This window comes from Hoplias malabaricus, chromosome 9 (genome assembly GCF_029633855.1).
Source record: "Hoplias malabaricus isolate fHopMal1 chromosome 9, fHopMal1.hap1, whole genome shotgun sequence".
In the NCBI taxonomy this organism is placed as follows: Eukaryota; Metazoa; Chordata; class Actinopteri; order Characiformes; family Erythrinidae; genus Hoplias; species Hoplias malabaricus.
Window position 1 is genome coordinate 22,828,295 of NC_089808.1, and position 17,478 is coordinate 22,845,772.

The 17,478-nt window shown below is 41.5% G+C and overlaps 3 protein-coding genes across 6 annotated transcripts in view; 1 reads left to right on the top strand and 2 right to left on the bottom strand.

The window, feature by feature from the left end:
• The window catches only part of LOC136707211 (sorting nexin-16-like), a 24,200-nt gene extending 22,704 nt beyond the window's left edge, over window positions 1-1,496 (bottom strand). Inside the window, exon 1 of the mRNA XM_066681160.1 lies at window positions 1,374-1,496. The gene's annotated coding sequence lies outside the window, so the exon portion shown is untranslated. The remainder of the gene's footprint in view (window positions 1-1,373) is intronic.
• On the top strand, window positions 60-13,853 carry LOC136707210 (Y+L amino acid transporter 2). 3 transcript variants are annotated; one of them, XR_010804206.1, is made up of 10 exons: window positions 60-198; window positions 1,749-2,266; window positions 4,753-4,878; window positions 6,387-6,531; window positions 6,798-6,921; window positions 7,049-7,152; window positions 7,426-7,522; window positions 11,455-11,604; window positions 11,809-11,901; window positions 13,718-13,741. XR_010804206.1 is itself a non-coding variant. In XM_066681156.1 (10 exons), exons 2-10 carry the CDS (start codon window positions 1,750-1,752, stop codon window positions 13,810-13,812), a joined length of 1,542 nt encoding a protein of 513 aa, XP_066537253.1. In that variant the 5' UTR covers window positions 60-198; window position 1,749; the 3' UTR covers window positions 13,813-13,853. The 3 variants fall into 3 exon arrangements, 2 of the variants coding, with proteins under 2 accessions (XP_066537253.1, XP_066537254.1); XM_066681156.1 differs by having other exon boundaries at window positions 11,718-11,901; window positions 13,718-13,853; XM_066681157.1 differs by lacking the exon at window positions 60-198 and adding an exon at window positions 1,148-1,435 and having other exon boundaries at window positions 11,718-11,901; window positions 13,718-13,853.
• The window catches only part of ccdc39 (coiled-coil domain 39 molecular ruler complex subunit), a 24,343-nt gene continuing 19,704 nt past the window's right edge, over window positions 12,840-17,478 (bottom strand). The window contains exon 22 of one of the 2 annotated variants that reach the window (XM_066681154.1): window positions 12,840-14,503. The gene's annotated coding sequence lies outside the window, so the exon portion shown is untranslated. The remainder of the gene's footprint in view (window positions 14,504-17,478) is intronic. The other variant, XM_066681153.1, reaches the window with a different exon arrangement.

Below are 17,478 nucleotides of genomic sequence, written 5' to 3' on the forward strand. Positions count from 1 at the left end.
AAAAACATCTCTGAATATTGCCCTGGTCTGTGATTGCGACACAACTCCCTGGAGCTTTACCTCAGCAGTTCACTCTGAGCCTCAGCCTTCCTTCATCTGGACCTGGATCTCTACAGAAAACAATTATAACCTTTTTCTACTATTTTTGTCGACCACAATTTCACCTTCTCTGCTGTATGTCATCACAGAACGTTAAAGGTATTGTATCTGAATTTCTGTTCTTGTTATTTGACTTGGTGTAGTGTGTTTAGTGGGTTTGTCCCAAATGAATGATCTAGAGCTTGTTTTGAAGTGACAACTTAAACATAGGAATATAAGATGTTTCAGTTGCTTAAAGGGAACAACTACGATGGTGGGAAAACACAGTTCTCTCTGGTTGTTTACATTTAGAAGCTCAGTGTCTTTTAAGGTGGAATGGTGTCTTTGATTTGTTTATTTTTGTAGCACTTTTGGTAAGGCAGTTAGCCATCTTGTTTGGAGAAGTTTCCATCTTAAGTGATCCGAAACAGCAAAAAGTCAATATTACTTATCAATGGAGCACGAATAACTCAATCCTCATTTCGGTTCGTGATTTTTAATGGTTGGAGTTCTCTCTGTTGTCTAAAAACACTCCAGATTACTCTCTGCAAAAAGCAGAGAGAGAGAGAGAGATAGCCTAGCATACTCATTTACAGACAATGGGGCTTCGTAAACATATTAAACCAGTTTCAAGCAAAAACTAACCAGAGAGCATCAAATGGTGAGGAAACATCTAAATTTTATAAAAAGTGTTTATTGATTACAATCGTGAACATCAATTTTAAGGCGTGATGCAATTTTCCCTTTGTGTTGTGTTTCTTTTCGTAATAAATTTTGGAAATGGCCATGGTTTCTGCCGTGCAGAAAACCCTCCAGCATATCATCACTGTCTGGACAAATCTTTATATGTCAAAAAGAAAAAAACATTCTTCACATTTTTACGAGTAATAATGTAACCGGATTTTATTCCAAGTCATTTTTGGACCATTTTTATGAGTCCATTCAACATGAAATTCAGCTGGCATTCATCCTATCATCCTATAATCAGGAGATTGCTGGATCAGTTCAATAGAGTATAACTGTCTTTGCTCTCTTGGTGGGTGGGATTGCCCTTCCTCTCCCCCAAGTCTTTGCTCGCAATGATAGCTAGGATGTGATAGATCTGGGCTGTATGCGTTTTCCACAGACACGGTAAACTGTTCAGTGGCATTTAGTTGGCAGGCGTTTGAAAAAAACTGGTGGACTGAAGTAATCAGGCGACTCACTGACTGGATAACACCAGGGTTCTGGGGTTGTGGTTTCAAGCCCCACCATGTGTCAATCTTTGTGAGGCGTGTAGTGTGTTCTCTCTATACCTGCATGGGTTTCTTCCAGGAGCTCCAGTTTCCTCCAAAAACCCCCAAAAAACGGGGGGTTGGTAGGTGGTTTGACTGTTTAAAGTGTCCAAATATGTGAATATGTGAATCTGTCAATGAGTGTGTGTGAGTAAGGAACTGGGTGTGTGGTGCCCTCTAATGGACTGGAGCCCTGTCCAGGGTGTGTTCCTGAATTGTGTCCAGTGATTCCTGGTAGGCTGTGGAAAGGATGAAGCAGATACAAAATATGAATATATTAATTAATAATATTTAGGAAGAGCATTTCAATAAATATTCAAATATATTCCAGATTTTGTCCTGCGATGACCTGACCATATAATTCAAATATCTGTTATCTCTTACTTTGTTGACCAGCATGAAGCAGAAGTTGCTGGACATGGGGCAAAGGCTTTGTCCCCCATCCCGGGCAGACTCAGACATTGACCTGAAGGCTCCAACAGGTCCTCAAGGTCAAGAGGAGAAGATGGTCATGAGGAGGGAAATCTCTCTGGCCAATGGTATCTGCCTCATTGTGGGGAACATGATCGGGTCTGGGATCTTCGTGTCTCCTAAGGGCGTTTTGCTCTATAGCGCCTCCTACGGACTCTCCCTGGTTATCTGGGCTCTTGGGGGCTTGTTCTCTGTTTTCGGAGCCTTGTGTTATGCCGAGTTGGGGACCACCATCGGCAAGTCTGGTGCCAGCTATGCCTACATCCTGGAGGCATTCGGCGGCTTCTTGGCCTTTATCCGCCTGTGGACCTCCATTCTCCTGGTGGAGCCGGCCAGCCAGGCAGTCATCTCCTTGACCTTCGCCAACTACCTAGTGGAGGCACTCTACCCCACCTGCCAACCACCGTATGACGCTGTCAGACTCATCGCTGCGGCCTGTCTCTGTGAGTCCTCCATGTAGATGGAGATAATATGATAATTTAATGAAGGGCATCATTTACAAGTCTATGCATTAATATGATAACCATAAATAGACAATCATAATTCATTCATTCATTATCTGTAAGCACTTATCCAGTTCAGGGTTATGGCAGGAATACACCCTGGAGGGGGCGCCAGTCCTTCACAGGGTAACAATGACACACACACACACACACACCCACCTACGGACACTTTTGAGTCGCCAATCCACCTACCAACGTGTGTTTTTGGACTGTGGGAGGAAACAGGAGCACACGGAGGAGAGCCACACGGACACAAGGAGAACACACCAACTCCTCACGTCACCCGGAGCGGGAATCAAACCCACAACCTCCAGGTCCCTGGAGCTGTGTGACTGCGACACTACCTGCTGCGCCACCGTGCCGCCTACACTCATTCATTTTTATATTCATATTTATAATTCATTTTCTGGGCATAGCCTCATGAACGTTGCCCTTCAGTAAGGTGTTAGTATTGTAATTTGTCTCTGCTTACACTATTTTCCTATAATAATAATAATAATAATACACGGCATAAAGAGCACCACAATATAAACAAACAAATGAAGATGATAATGGAGCAAAACAAACACAAGAGCACTTAGTAAAAACAGAGGAAACAAGAATGGAAAAGAAAGAGAACAGAGCAAAAACGGCTAAAATTCAGGGCTTCTGCTCCTCGCTCCTGACTGAGAACACCGCTGTGGCGTTTGATTCTTGTGGTGTTTTGGTGAAAGTAGATCACAGATGTTTCATTAAAACCCAGAAGTGTGTTCCCTGTTGAAAAGGGGTATAATGTGTCCAGTTTAAGTGTGATAATCGGTTTGACTACACTTGCATGTCACATCAGGAAGATGAAAGATCCCACAGAGGGTTTGAGGCAGGGGGAATTTTACTGAATGAATGTTGAGCAGTGGCAGACGACTGGTGGTTTCTGCAGAAGTGGAGGTAATCGCTTTAGTGCTGTTAGTCACTGTGGTCAACTTTTGTAAGAGAACATTTAGGCTGGAGTTTTTCCATAAGCTTACTTTTTCCCCAGTGCTTTTGGACATTCCCTTGTGAAGACTCTGGGCTTGTTTCACTTTACTAGATTTTGTCAGTATGCTTGAAAGACTAATGCAAGCCTAAAAGGCAGGGTTTTCCTGTTGGGAATTCCGTTTCACTGAGGAGGCTTCATGTTTGACTCAAGTTATCAGGCTCATGTGAGAAATGCAGCTTTGTGGAATCCCTTGTGGCACTGACAGTTGCTGCAGCATCAGAAATGAAAGAACAGTGTTTGAGTTATGCTAGCAGGGTCAGTGAAAATCAGTATTTGGTGACGGTTGTACAGTTGGCACTGACTGTTACATTGTTCCAGTCACAAACAAGAACAGTCTATTTCAGGAGCCCAGTTGTTTTAATATATTTTTAACCCCATATGGGTTCTACAGTAAGTAATCTGCTAAGCTATATTTAAAAAATCTTACTGCTGACTTATTAATTATGAACTTCTTTATTTATCTATCTTCCTCCTTTAATGTTCCTGTCAATCACAGAAAGTCAGATTTTCAGAACATTGAACTATTCATTAAAAAGCTATTAAATATTCAGTTTTGTTAACATTATATTCATTCCTTATCTGAAAACACTTATCCACTTCAGGGTGGCACTGGGGACACACCCTGAAGGGGGCGCCACACGGGCCGACACACAGACTCACACATTCACTCAGACATTTGAGTCGCCAGTCCACTTCTACTAACGTGTGTTTTTGGAGCGTGGGAGGAAACCGGAGCACCCGGAGGAAAAGGGGAGAACACACCACACTCCTCACAGACAGTCACCCAGAGGAAACCCACGCGGACACAGGGAGAACACACCCCACTCCTCACAGACAGTCACCCGGAGCAGGACTCGAACCCACAACCTCCAGGTCCCTGGAGCTGTTAGACTGAGACACTACCTGCTGTGCCACTTACCGCCTGGTCTAAACCCATAGGCTGCCTGCACTGACAGCCAGAATGCAGAGAAGAATAGAGTTTTCTGCCAGTTGGGCCGTGTTCCCTCTGGGCAAAACAGACGTCAGTATTACAGACGCAGTGCTAACTTTTGAGTGGGCAACAGCATACTCTCAGATGTCACTGGCTGGAGCTTTAGTATTAGGATCTGGACTATGCCATATCAATTGTCCTAAAGCTGTGATTGGAACTGAAGCATGTTCTTGAGAAAGTGTAAAGCTGTATTTTTTTTTGTGAGGAGATATATTTTTAAATCATGATTACAAAAAAATAATCCTGGTATTCTTATTTTGTATAAATTGAATTATTTGCCAAAGAGAAGAAGTGACTCAGTTAGTGTATGTTCTTATAGTCGCTGTTGTAAAACATATATCTCTGAGCTGGCTGCTTTAAAAGAAAAGATATTCCTTAGTTTAAAATTGAATGAATTATGCCTCTTCCTTTCTGTCTCAGGTATGTTGATCTTTGTAAACTGTGCCTATGTGAAGTGGGGCACTCTGGTTCAAGATGTCTTCACCTACACCAAGATCATGTCACTCATCCTCATCATTTCCATTGGCGTCATAACGATAATAAGAGGTAAAGAGTAAGCTTTCATACTAATCTGTGCAACTGTAGTACTAGTAAAGATGTAGAATTGTGGCCGTTGAGCCGAGTTTATTGAATGTGCACTATGTTGCAGGACAGGATAGTATAGGCTTTTATTATCCCACTGGGGGAAATTCGCATTGTTACAGCAGCAGAGTATACAAAAGTAAATAAAGTAAACCAAGAGTAATAAGTAGACACATTATACAAGTACAAAATAAGATATGCTATAGACATAAATATGTAAACATCTGTTTGCAGAGAAATAAAAAATAAAAATAAACATTACACAAGTTCACAGCATGGATATTGCTCATAAATTGTGTAGGTATTGCACAGGTACTGTTCTGTCACAGCAGTTACATGAATACTGACATTGGCAGTCGAGCATTATACAGGTAATGAGTCATAGCAGCAAATATTGCAGGCTGATATCATTTGCAATGTTAAGTTTCAGATATCAGACAAGGTCTCAATTAATCCTTTTCCAACAAATAATCGTCTCTGCCATTGTACTGTGCTTCTGTGCTCTTTTCAGCCTGTGTTTGCAGAGGGGATTTTGTGTGCGGTCATGTGACAGCTTGCCTCTGTTTGATCGCTACTTTTGATTGGTGAGACGCAGTCATATGACAGAGCCTCTGTTGGAAGGCTCAACAAAACAAAATAAAGAGGTCATGCATTGGATGGATAAATAAATATGTAGCAAGCAGACTGTAACTCAGTGTGACTGAGTAAAAGTACCACTTCTTCTTCACAAATGTACTCAAGTAAAAGAGAAATGTATGCTGCATTAAAACTACTCTTATAAGTACAATTTATCCAAAACGTTACTCAAGTAAATGTAACAAAGTAATTGTAGTGTGTTACTACCCACCTCTGGATATGATGCATGTGTAAATGTTGCTGAGTTTGTGAACAGCAGAGAAAAGTAGCCAAAACACACATATGGAGCATTTTCCTGTTTTTATTTCTCTGTTTTCTTTGCAAATAAAACAACACGTAATTTCCCATTTTTCATTTTACCTTTTCAAACCAAAAAGCTCCACGGATGCGTCTGATTCACTGGTCTTTAACCCAGCATTATATCGAGGACAATATAATTAGCTGTAAATGACTCCATTTAGCTCCACTGTGTGATAACACTTTATTTGAGGCTCTGGGTGCCTGACCCACCCACAGATGTACTCTTATTCAGGTCTAGCTGGGAAAGAATTGTCTGGTTCAGGAAACATTTTATGTTGGTGGAAAAATAGGATCATGAACAGGATCCGAACTGGTTCTACACTGGTGGAAAATGGCTATATAATGTGATATTATGTCCATGAATGATAAATTCCTTCTAAAATTTCATTACCTCTCTTACCAGGTTGATTTCTCTTTTGTGGCCAAATAAAAAAACAATCAGTCATCAACTACAACCACTGCTTTTACAGGATGATGGAGTTAAGATATTATTTTACTTTATAAACATTAAGTTTCAACTTTCCCATGTGCCACAGGAGAAACGAAGAACTTCGAGAATCCATTTGAAGGTTCCTCCATGGAGGCTGGCAGTATCGCTCTGGCTCTGTACTCGGCTCTGTTCTCTTACTCTGGCTGGGACACGCTCAATTTCGTCACTGAAGAGATTGTGAATCCAGAGAGGTCTTGCAGGCTTATGTTTCATGTTGTGGTTATTACACAAATAGAAGCCTATCAAATGCCTTGCCACCCCATCACCCAGCTAGATGATGGAGCTAGACTTTATTATCTGACCTGACAAAATAAACATCCATCTCTGGACTTTTTTAACACACAAAAAAAAACTGTTTTATTGTGGTTTGACTTTGAATAAGTTCATATTTGACAGGTAAAACCCTGCAGTCATATTTGCATTCAGGATCGATGTGGGTTATTGTTTTTGCATACAGGAATTTGCCTCTAGCCATTGCCGTCTCCATGCCTATAGTAACTATTATCTACCTTCTGACCAACGTGGCATACTATGTGGTGCTGGACATACCTTCATTTATGGCCAGTGATGCTGTTGCAGTGGTATGTTGGGGTCCAATGATATTATCTTATTATTATTTATATCTTATCTCTATTAAAGACTGAATACAAGAATGAAAGTAGATTTATCACTATATAAATTTTTATTTTTTTGCTCCATTTTCGTCAGACATTCGGAAACCAGGTGCTCGGACCCATGAATTGGATCATTCCCATCGCTGTGGCTATGTCCTGTTATGGAGGACTTAACGCCTCTATCATTGCTGCCTCAAGGTGTGGTTTCCCTGTTTTTAGCTTTAGGCATCTCTTATCAATAATGATGGTGAATTTAAATTAATGTACAGCTGCTCCAGAGCGTCCCATTTCATGTCCTGCTTTTTCTGTGAAGATTATACCCCGTCTTTTGTACCGCAGTTGTACATCTGTGTCAACAATAGCTTCCACTTAAAGTAGCGGTCAGTCGCACAACGAATATGAACTATGCTATGTAGGGCATAGAGATGTTACGTTTCTGTCTGATTATCTTGTCCCACCTTCTTGTGGCAGGTTGTTCTATGTGGGGGCGAGAGAAGGCCACCTCCCTGACAGCTTGAGTCTGATCCATGCCAAGCGCTACACTCCTGTCCCTGCGCTTCTGTTTAATGTAAGTCTGATGTGAAGGATATCTCCGAAACAAGTTTATGATTCTGATAAATGTTTGTAAAAGTTGTTTACAATTTGTAGATCCCTACCCACCCAGTGTGAGATATATATATATATATATATATATATATATATATATATATATATATATATATATATAGTGGTGGAAAAATCATGACAGAAAATAAGACAGCTCTTTGAGTCTCTGAGTCGGCATCAAGTGAGACAGCATTTATTAATTAACGTGAGAGAGGGACGTGCGCGCAACGCTGTTTTTCACCTCTTTTTTTTCCTGACTATTTTTGATCAGCGTCTTTTTATACGTGGAAAACCCTTTGAAGTACACCATCTGTTCGCTCTTTTACATTTCAGTCATCTTTTACTGTATCCTGTTCCCAAAACTCAGAGTTTCCCACCATTTGTTTCCCCCTATCTCCTGTATTTCTAACACCTTTCCAGACGTGGCCTGTGCCTCCCCCTCTATCTCCTTGGTCTGGAGACAAAGGGAGGTGTCAATATGTTATTTGAAACACACATACACACAAGTCTGTGGTCTCACACAGAGAATTAGGAATAAAACAATTTCAGTTTACACAAACATGCGTGGCCATTGCTGATTAAATATCTCTATTGATTATGAATCATTTATATAAATAAATTTCCATCACAATTTATATATATATATATATATATATATATATATATATATATATATATATATATAGCAAAGGCTGGGTGGGGATAGATAGAATATATATTTTTTTTTCCCTTCTTCTTCTTCCCCTCTCTCTACCCCACCCAGCCCAGCCTCAACCCTTGTGCATTACTGTGTGACAAACATAAGTGAGGTCAAGTACCGATGTTGACTAATTAGTTCTGGATCACAAACACCACACCACCTCATTCCAAATGTATTGGATGCATCTCAGTGCTGTTGGGCTTTATTCCCTTTTAGGTAGTGCTTGGCTTTGGGCATAGTACATCTTCGACTTATGTGGGTCCAGAGCCTACCCAGAATCACTGGGCGCAAGGCAGCAAAACACCCTGGAGGGGGCGCCAGTCCTTCACAGGGCGACACACGCACACACATCTACAGACAGTTTTTGAGTCACCAATCCACCTACAAACGTGTGTTTTTGGAAACCAGAGCAGCCAGAGGAAACCTATGCGGACACAAAGAGAACACACCAAACTCCTCACAGACAGTCACCCAGAGCGGGACTTGAACCCACAACCTGGAGCTGTGTGACTGTGACACTACCTGCTGCGCCACTGTGTCACCCCTTCATTTTTAAAACTACGTAACAGTTACTATAAAATGACAAAAGACAAAAGAGTGGGGTTTTTTTCCCCTGATCTGTGTAATTTATTATTGAGTATTTTCTGATATTGAGTCTCAATACTATACTTGTATTTTCTTAAATAATATTGTTGGACAGTGCAGTGCATCTCTGCAGGGTTTAGTTCTTAGTTTCTGTTGACAAAGCCAAGAGGTTTGGCTTTTTTATGGTTCATATCAATATCGGAATTATGTTGTATCGACAGAAACTAAGAACTACATTTTATGGTGCATACGATGTAGTTCTTAGATTCTGTCGATACCTCAAGACAGAGGTATATCGATATAATTCTGATATTGATATCAACCATAAAAAAGCCAAACCTCTTGGCTTTGTCAATATTAATATTCTTAAGCTAACTTTAAAATTTAGCGTAAAAAACTGACGACAGCGCCCCCTGGACGACAGACCGTCAGTCAGTGTCTGATGCTGTAAATAATGTATGTGGTAAAATTGAATATCTGTTTAGAAATCATATCATTGTTATTGAAAAAGTAAATATTGTGATATATATTGATATTGAATTATTGTCCAGCCCTATATATAGTATACAAAATATAAATACAATACAATACTTGGTGCAGCTTTACTGGAGTAAAACTAAAAACTAGAACACTCAAACTGAGTAATGTAACCACTATAGCAGTTATAAGTGTTAGACTGCTTTTGTTCTCCAATTTAAACTGCTTCTACCCTGCAGACGATTTTGCCACATCCCGCTACAAATTTCACTCTCCGTTTAAGACACCCATGTGACCGCTGACATCAGATAAAAGCTTGGGCATAGCTCCATGCTCAATAAATCCAATATTGACTGGCCCTGATACCAGTATTTGAGATCAGACCAGGACATCCCTACACCTTGGTCAACACTGGGTGAAAGAACTTAAATTGGAAGGGGTCTTTGTGACTCCTTCTCAGTGACTCCTTCTCAGTTACAACACTTCACCGCAACCAAGATATCAGCTGTGGCTCTCCCCCTCTTCTTCCTGTTAATCTCCTATTGGATATCTTCTATTTTTAGGGCACTACACTCATTTATTCGACCTCCCTTCAAGTTGAGTCTATGATTCTTTCTTTTACAGACCTATCTGGAGCAACTTACTGTTTTCTCATGTTACAGTTGTAGGCAAACAGAGTATTAGTAGAATCCGATTTCACCCCTGAGCCCTATCACTTAGCCCTGCCCCTCCATTTTGCCTAAGGGTGAGGTGTCTCAATTCTTGTTGGGAAAGAGGGGTAGGGATATGTGAATCCCTGGCAAGATGGCGGTGCAAGCAACCAGTCTGTATTTTCTCCTTTACAAACTATTAGAATCATTGTATTACCTTAGTTTAATACAGTTTCAATGTTTTATGTCTAATCCAAGCATAAAGCATTGCTACTACTATGCAAATGTCCCATTGGTTAGGAAATCCAGGATTGCTGAAATTTGCTGACCTTTTGAAACCATATGACACTCTAAAAGGGCAGCACGGTGGTGCAGCAGGTAGTGTCACAGTCACACAGCTCCAGGGACCTGAAGGTGTGGGTTCAAGCCCCACTGGGTGACTGTCTGTGACGAGTGTGGTGTGTTCTCCCTGTGTCTCTGTGGGTTTCCTCCCTGTGACTGTCTGTGAGGAGTGTGGTGTGTTCTCCCTGTGTCTGTGTGGGTTTCCTCCCTGTGACTGTCTGTGAGGAGTGTGGTGTGTTCTCCCTGTGTCTGTGTGGGTTTCCTCCGGGTGACTGTCTGTGAGGAGTGTGGTGTGTTCTTTCCTCCAACGCTTCATTATCATGCGTTGGTGGGTGGATTGGCAACCCAAAAGTATCCTTAGTTGTGAATGTGTGTCGCCTTGTAAAAAACTAGCACCCACTCCAGGGTGTATTCCCGCCTTGAGCCCAGTGATTCTGGGTAGGCTCCGTACCCACCATGACCCTGAACTGGATAAGCGCTTACAGACAATGAATGAATGGATGATGCTCTAAATTTAACTATGTTAAAGTCCAGGAGTACTTCTCTAATATTGCAGCAGGGTGCAGCCTGAGCACTGCTCTTTTCTGTGTTCTGATGATGTATCAGGCTCCTAAAAGACTGCTGCAGGGCGACTTAGTTCCAAGGAACAAGATAACACTCAAAAACAAGGGGTAGAGTTAAAATGAAGAAATGGGAGTCACCCATAGAGATTTTACTGGTACCAGAGCAGGAAATCTACCCTAGGATTCTGCTAGAAGATAGTGGCGTATCGGGCACTCCACACCTACCATCTGCTGTCCCAGAATACCCCTCATCATGTAGAGGCTTGTGTATGTCCTTGGGCCTCATTCCAAAAGGGCATTGTCCAGCTAGTTTGGGATCAACACCAAGCCTGGAATGACTCTCCACTGAGAGTGATAACAACTATAGGTCTTTGTCTACACTTTCCTCTCTCGTTTACGTTTTCACACTGCAGAAAAAAAGCTAGATTCTGGTGTTTACTGACTGTAATGAAGTGACATTTCCCTTTCTTATGCATGCAGATTATCTTATACATTCCAAGTGTAGCATACTGGTTATTTTGGGAAAAAATGAACATGGCATTGACAGTTATACCGCATGTTGCTTTGCATCTTACAGGGCATTATGGGGCTGATCTTCCTGTGTGTGGAGGACGTGTTCCAGCTCATCAATTACTTCAGCTTCAGTTACTGGCTGTACGTAGGTCTGTCTGTGGCCGGCCTCATCTACCTCCGCTACACTCAGCCGGACAGACACAGGCCTGTGAAGGTACTGGATTAGTATTAACAGCCGCCCCTCTCTGTCTTGAGGTTAATGCAAGAGAACTTCATTAAAAAGTGTTGTGCATTGTGCTTTGTCCCTTTTTGTCTTCTCTCCTTCAGCTGACGCTCCTATTTCCCTTCATCTACTGCTTGTGCAGCCTGTTCTTGGTCATTGTTCCACTCTACAGTGACACAGTCAATTCCCTCATAGGGGTAGGAATCGCTCTGTCTGGTGTGCCAGTGTATTACCTGTGTATTTACCTCCCAGAAGAAAAGAGGCCGAGATGGGTCAGTAAGCTAAACGGTAAGTGTTTTATTTATTTGTAAGATGATGGTGTATTTTAAAGGGTGGTGCGGTGACACTACAGGAACATAGGGTTCTGTTTGCAATCCCTGCTTTGGTCACTGTCTGTGAGGAGTGTGAGATGCCCTGTGATGGACTGGCGCTCTGTCCTGTGTGTTCCTGCTTTGTGGTCAATGACTCGATCTTTAAGTCCAGATAAATCGGTCTAAAACGTGAAATGTTGCCAGAGGCCACTGGCAATAGACTGTGTTGAGCCCAGCCTATGGCATCGGCATCTGAGATGCGCTGCAGGAGTTTAACAGATTTGAAAAGCGTGGATTATCCCTCTAGCCTTCCGGTTTAGAGCATCAGGACTGTGTCAGCTTCCTCCCCTCTGCTGCAAACGGATAATTATTACTCTCAGTTCTCAGAACTGATGGAGTGATAATGAAAGAAATTGAGCGGTAAAAAGGCTTTGCCCCCGTAGAGATGCAGATATTTGGTCTTCTTTATGCTTTATGATTGTGGGTGCTGCTGTTACGTCTGACGTTGTAGTCCTAAACTGATTTGCTGTGGTAAATGGGGAATATTCGATGTCTTAAAACATTTATCATTTATTTTTCCTCATCTTTGCACTGATATTTTGGGTCACCTCTGTGAAGATTGTACTAGGGCTAGCCCCGAATATTCGGCTGTTTGGATCTTCATTCTTTGTGTAGGTATTCGGTTTTTAATTCTGAGATTTTGGCTATTAGTTTTTAGGGTGGCATGGTGGCGCAGCAGGTAGGGGTCCTCTGTGAAGAGTGTGGTGTGTTCTTCCTGTGTCTACGTGGGTTTCCTCCGGGTGACTGTCTGTGAGGAGTGTGGTGTGTTCTCTCTGTGTCTGCGTTGGTTTCCTCCCGGTGACTGTCTGTGAGGAGTGTGGTGTGTTCTCTCTGTGTCTGCGTTGGTTTCCTCCGGGTGACTGTCTGTGAGGAGTGTGGTGTGTTCTCTAGTTTCTAGTTTGTACTAAATAAAATGGATACATGTACTTTCCCTTTCTCCACTTATTCCAAAGGTATTCAAAGGAGAGCCTTCACTCAAAACAAACTCAGTTCCATGCTTTATATCCTTTTTATTTGACTATTTACTTTGAGCATGATGACCTTAGGCTCCATCGCTCCACAGTTTCCTGTTCTGTTGGTCAGTGCTTCTTACACATGCACCTCAGGAAGAAAAAGAAAATGCAAGGAAAATGTTGGATGTTGTAGGATTACATTAGGAGTTGTCTGTGTCATGTATAGCAGGTAAAGAGACTGAATGTAAACGCATACGTGGAATTTTAATCCAAAACAAAGACACAATAAAAGGAACCAACAATAGAAAGAAATAGTAAATTGAAAGAAGAAGCTAAACTCAAGAAATAAGCTGAAAAAAGAGAGCACGAATATTCACACCGGAATGACAGACACCAAAGAGACACAGACAAAGGTTTGTAAACACAAGGGCTGTTAATCACTGACCACCAACTGGTTATTTGCCGATGCAGGGCAGGACTTAGGCAGGTAACAGAGGGGTGGAGATAAGGACAAAATCAAAACAGAAAAACACAGCTCAAAATCTTCGCATGAGATGTTTTGACTCGTAAGATGTGATTTACGAGGCGGGAAGAGTGTTGTGCTTCTTCCCACTTCTGTTTCTCAAAAACTAAAAGCTCTGTGTATCAAGCTCAACGTGACTGTGTTGCCGTTCTCAGTAGAGAGTTCTGAGTAGTGCTGCCTTCTCTGACAAATTTAATGTGTTGACCCTGTCTCTTCTTTCTCTCTGTCTCTCATCTGTCTGCTGTACCCTCTGCCAGCTACCATCACCAAATACACTCAGATCATGTGCTACTGCTGCCTGACTGACCTGGACGTGGAGCCGGAGAAGCCGACAGAGAGTAAGACCCAGTAGGACTCAACAGTGGAGATTTTATACTTGATATTTGACTTTCTTGAAGAGGACATGGATATGGAACATTTGGCACATTACGTCCCTCACTAACAGTAAAAGGACTATTTAATTGTTCCCATTGAGTGAGACACTTTGACTGAAGGTGATTTGTTCTTCAGGGTGCTCCTTGGCAAAGGTGGGTAGAGTAACCCAAGTCCAGACTCAAGTAGAAATATTGTTACTTGGTAAAATGTAAAGGTAGCATCCAAAAACAACCAAAGTAGATGAGTCTTGAGTAACTTCTAGGACTGCAGTGGAACCTCCAGCATGTGTCAGCACAAAAACCGAAGGGTGCACCACTCTGTCCCTCACATTCATCATTTTGGTTTAAAATAAAAAAAAGCTAAAGCTTCAAATTAATGGTGTGACCTGATAACAAAACACTCACGGTACACGCCAACAGAAATTAGTCAGTAAGTATAAACACAGTAAAAAGTACTCATCTAAGTGCTAAGTACATGTCTTGAGTTAGTGTTTCTAGTTACTCCCCACCTCTGCTCATTGGCTCATTAGCTGGTGTTTTGAAAGCACGTCACGTCTCCTTGTTTGAAGACTTCAATGCAGCTCTTGGTGAGAAGTCACCAGACCCAGGAGGACTGTACTTGGCAACAAATGCCTCCTGTTCCTTTACCCTCTGTTGTTCTTTATGTATCTAAAGACGAGAAGATGAGAAAATGACCTTCGGCAAGAACATGGTGGACATGTAAATTGTGTCAGTTTTGTACATGTACTGATTGTCTGAAGTGCTTTGACAAGAAGAGGGAAAGGAATGTGTTCAGATCTTCTCTGGTATTTTTTTTCTAACACCTCTGAATTAATGGGATGCACCATTTTTTTTTTACCTTCTGACAACAGCAATTTTGATAAACATTACTCCATATCTCTGCCGTTGTCTGGACTGTCTATTATATACATTACATAGGATATTATTTATTATTTTGTGTACCTGGAGCCTACCAACCCACAAACTGTGAAACAAGACCAAAAACCCGTCAGTCATTCTGATTTTGTGCTGCTTCTGATGTCAAATGGAGCGACAGTGTTCACATTGCCCCGCCCCCTTGTATGAGTCTGTCCAATCAGTTAAATGCAGCAAAACAGACACAACAAGTGGAGAGCACTGTGTATAAACAGAAAACAAGAACAGAGAAGAAAGAGAACTGAGGGAAAATGGCTAAAACCCAAAGCTTCTGCTCGTCGCTCCACACTACTGTGTGCTTGGGGTCAGGGTGAACAGCGAGCGGCTCATTATCATTTAAATGAACAGGAGCGGAAAGCGGCCGTTCTGAACAGAGGGGACAACGCAGCTGTGTGGTTTGATCCTCGTGGTGTTTTGATCAAAGCAGGTCACATTTCAGTTAAACTCAGAACTGTGTTCACAAGGGGAAAAGGGGTATAAAATGTAGGGCACATTAAATACACACAACATGTTCACGCTCAACTAATACAGTACGTTAACTGCCAGACTGGATTTGACCCTGCCAGATTTCTATTTCTCAACGATCTTCTGATCTGGCTTCATGATGGATTACCATTATATGTATATTTTAAATTAGAGCAGTAACCCATGTCCTAGATTGCTTCCTGCAGTTGATTTCACAAGGCCTTGGCCCAGCATAGCTTCTTCACTTTTCCAGATGCTTCTCGCTTAAAATAGAATGCAAGGCCTTCCCTGAGATCCTGTGGCCGATATCTAATATTATATTGTCTGCTACATGTCTGTAGATGTCAGAGAAGTTCACTCGCCCTCTGTCTTACTTACATTTGACTGGCCTTCACAAATTCTGTCCACTGTTTTAGGACCATTTTTTCTTGACTAACCAAAGCTACACTTGGGAGACTGTACACTCTAATTCCAGCTCTGGATGTGTTCAAATCTGAAGCAAGAGTGGAGCTTTATTTTCTATTTTCTAAATGAAAGTTTTAACATGAGACATATTCTACACCTTTCCCACTAGTGAACACATTCCTGGGTCTGGGTCTTACTGAAACATCAAAACACCACTAGGATCAAACACCACAGCAGCGTTCTCCTGTCTGAACAGCCCTGTTCAGAACGGCAGATTTCAGAACCCGTTCCTTTAAATGATGATGAACCACTCGCTGTTCACCCTGACTCCGAGTGCACAGCAGTGAGGATCGAGGAACAGAAGTTGTTAGCCGTTTTCGCTCAGTTCTCTTTCTTCTCCATTCTCATCTTCTCTGTTTTTACTCAGTGCTCTTATTTCTCTGTGCCTGTCCTGTCTGTTTTGCTGCTTTTAAATGCGGGTCCAGGGCTGTGATTGGACAGATTCAGACAAGGGGGCGGGGCAATTCTAGTCTCTGCACTCAACGTCAGAGTTGGAGCAGAACCAGAAGAACTCTTTTATCACATTTTCAGACTTACATAGCCCACAGTAAACTGACTAGTTGATGTTGTTTCACAGTGTGAGTGTTGGTGGGCACTAGATGACCAATTTAATGTGCAACTGAAAAAATGATATGCCCCATTTTATGCTGTTTATCTGAAGGGGGCTTCTGTTTGGTGGCCTTAAATGATTATTAGGAGTCCAGTGTCTTAGAAACTAACGAAAAAGTAAAGAAATGAAATGCTAATAGAACTGTTATCCTGCTAAGTGTTGGAGGGAAACATTTTTTATTTCCTCTGATCAAACAGGACACAGGACAAGTTAGACATTTGAAATAACTTGGAAAAACATTGGCTTTCATTGCTCATGACTCAACAGCGTGTGCGTAAGCCACAGGAAGGTCAGCAGTTTAGAGGGAGGAACTATAGCTGAGTAATGTTCCAGAAGGAGGAACTTCAGTCCCTTCCTTCATGGCCTCTCTGAGCAATCTGGGTCACAGGGGTACAATGACTCAGCATGCTTTGAGCTGGTGGTGGGCAGTTTTAAGAGCAGCACGTTAGGATGCATATCTGGCTTTGTATTAGCCTCGTATTAGAGCATTAAACACAAACCATGACAACAGTCAGAAACTACTGTCCTTCAGCATGTCCCCATGCTTTTGGCAAACTAATAACGTCATCTACGACCAGGAAAGTGCTGAGTAATGCCAGGATGATCACAGTCAGTAAATATTTCCAGGCCTGTGTTCCTGTTAACTGAGCGTTTATCTAACGTCACTTAATAACTTTAGGGATAAGCTCGAGCTTGACTTAAATGTTACCATTTTGAGAGAAGAGGCGGAGTAAATGCACACATAAAAACTGTAAAAAGTTGTTGTTTATCGTATTGTATTCCCAGAATCACATATCACATATATTCCTTGTCAGTTTAAAAATACTGATAATATATATATATATATATATATATATATATGTATATATATATATATATATATATACCTTGTGACTTATATTAATCCTACTCCCACAGATTTTAGATTTATACTTTGAGCAGGTGCTGATTTGAAACAGAAAATAGTGTTACGTCAGAATAAACTGCTCCTCCACTGACTCTTCGAACTAAATTGATTTGTCTTACAAAAGCCTTGAATGTGTTTACGGGTGGTAATTGTCTTTGATACTAAATTAAAGACAGCAAAAAGAGAAAAAAGGAATTCAAAGTATTGCATAATAGAAATTATTCATAACATTATTAATGCATTTTCTTTATAATGCATTAT

Coding starts and splice junctions, on each gene's coding strand:
- LOC136707210 (XM_066681156.1), top strand. CDS start 1,750: ATGAAGCAGAAGTTGCTGGACATGGGGCAAAGGCTTTGTCCCCCATCC. Junction 4,879..6,386: donor CGTCATAACGATAATAAGAG/GTAAAGAGTAAG, acceptor CATGTGCCACAG/GAGAAACGAAGAACTTCGAG. Junction 11,902..13,717: donor ATGGGTCAGTAAGCTAAACG/GTAAGTGTTTTA, acceptor ACCCTCTGCCAG/CTACCATCACCAAATACACT.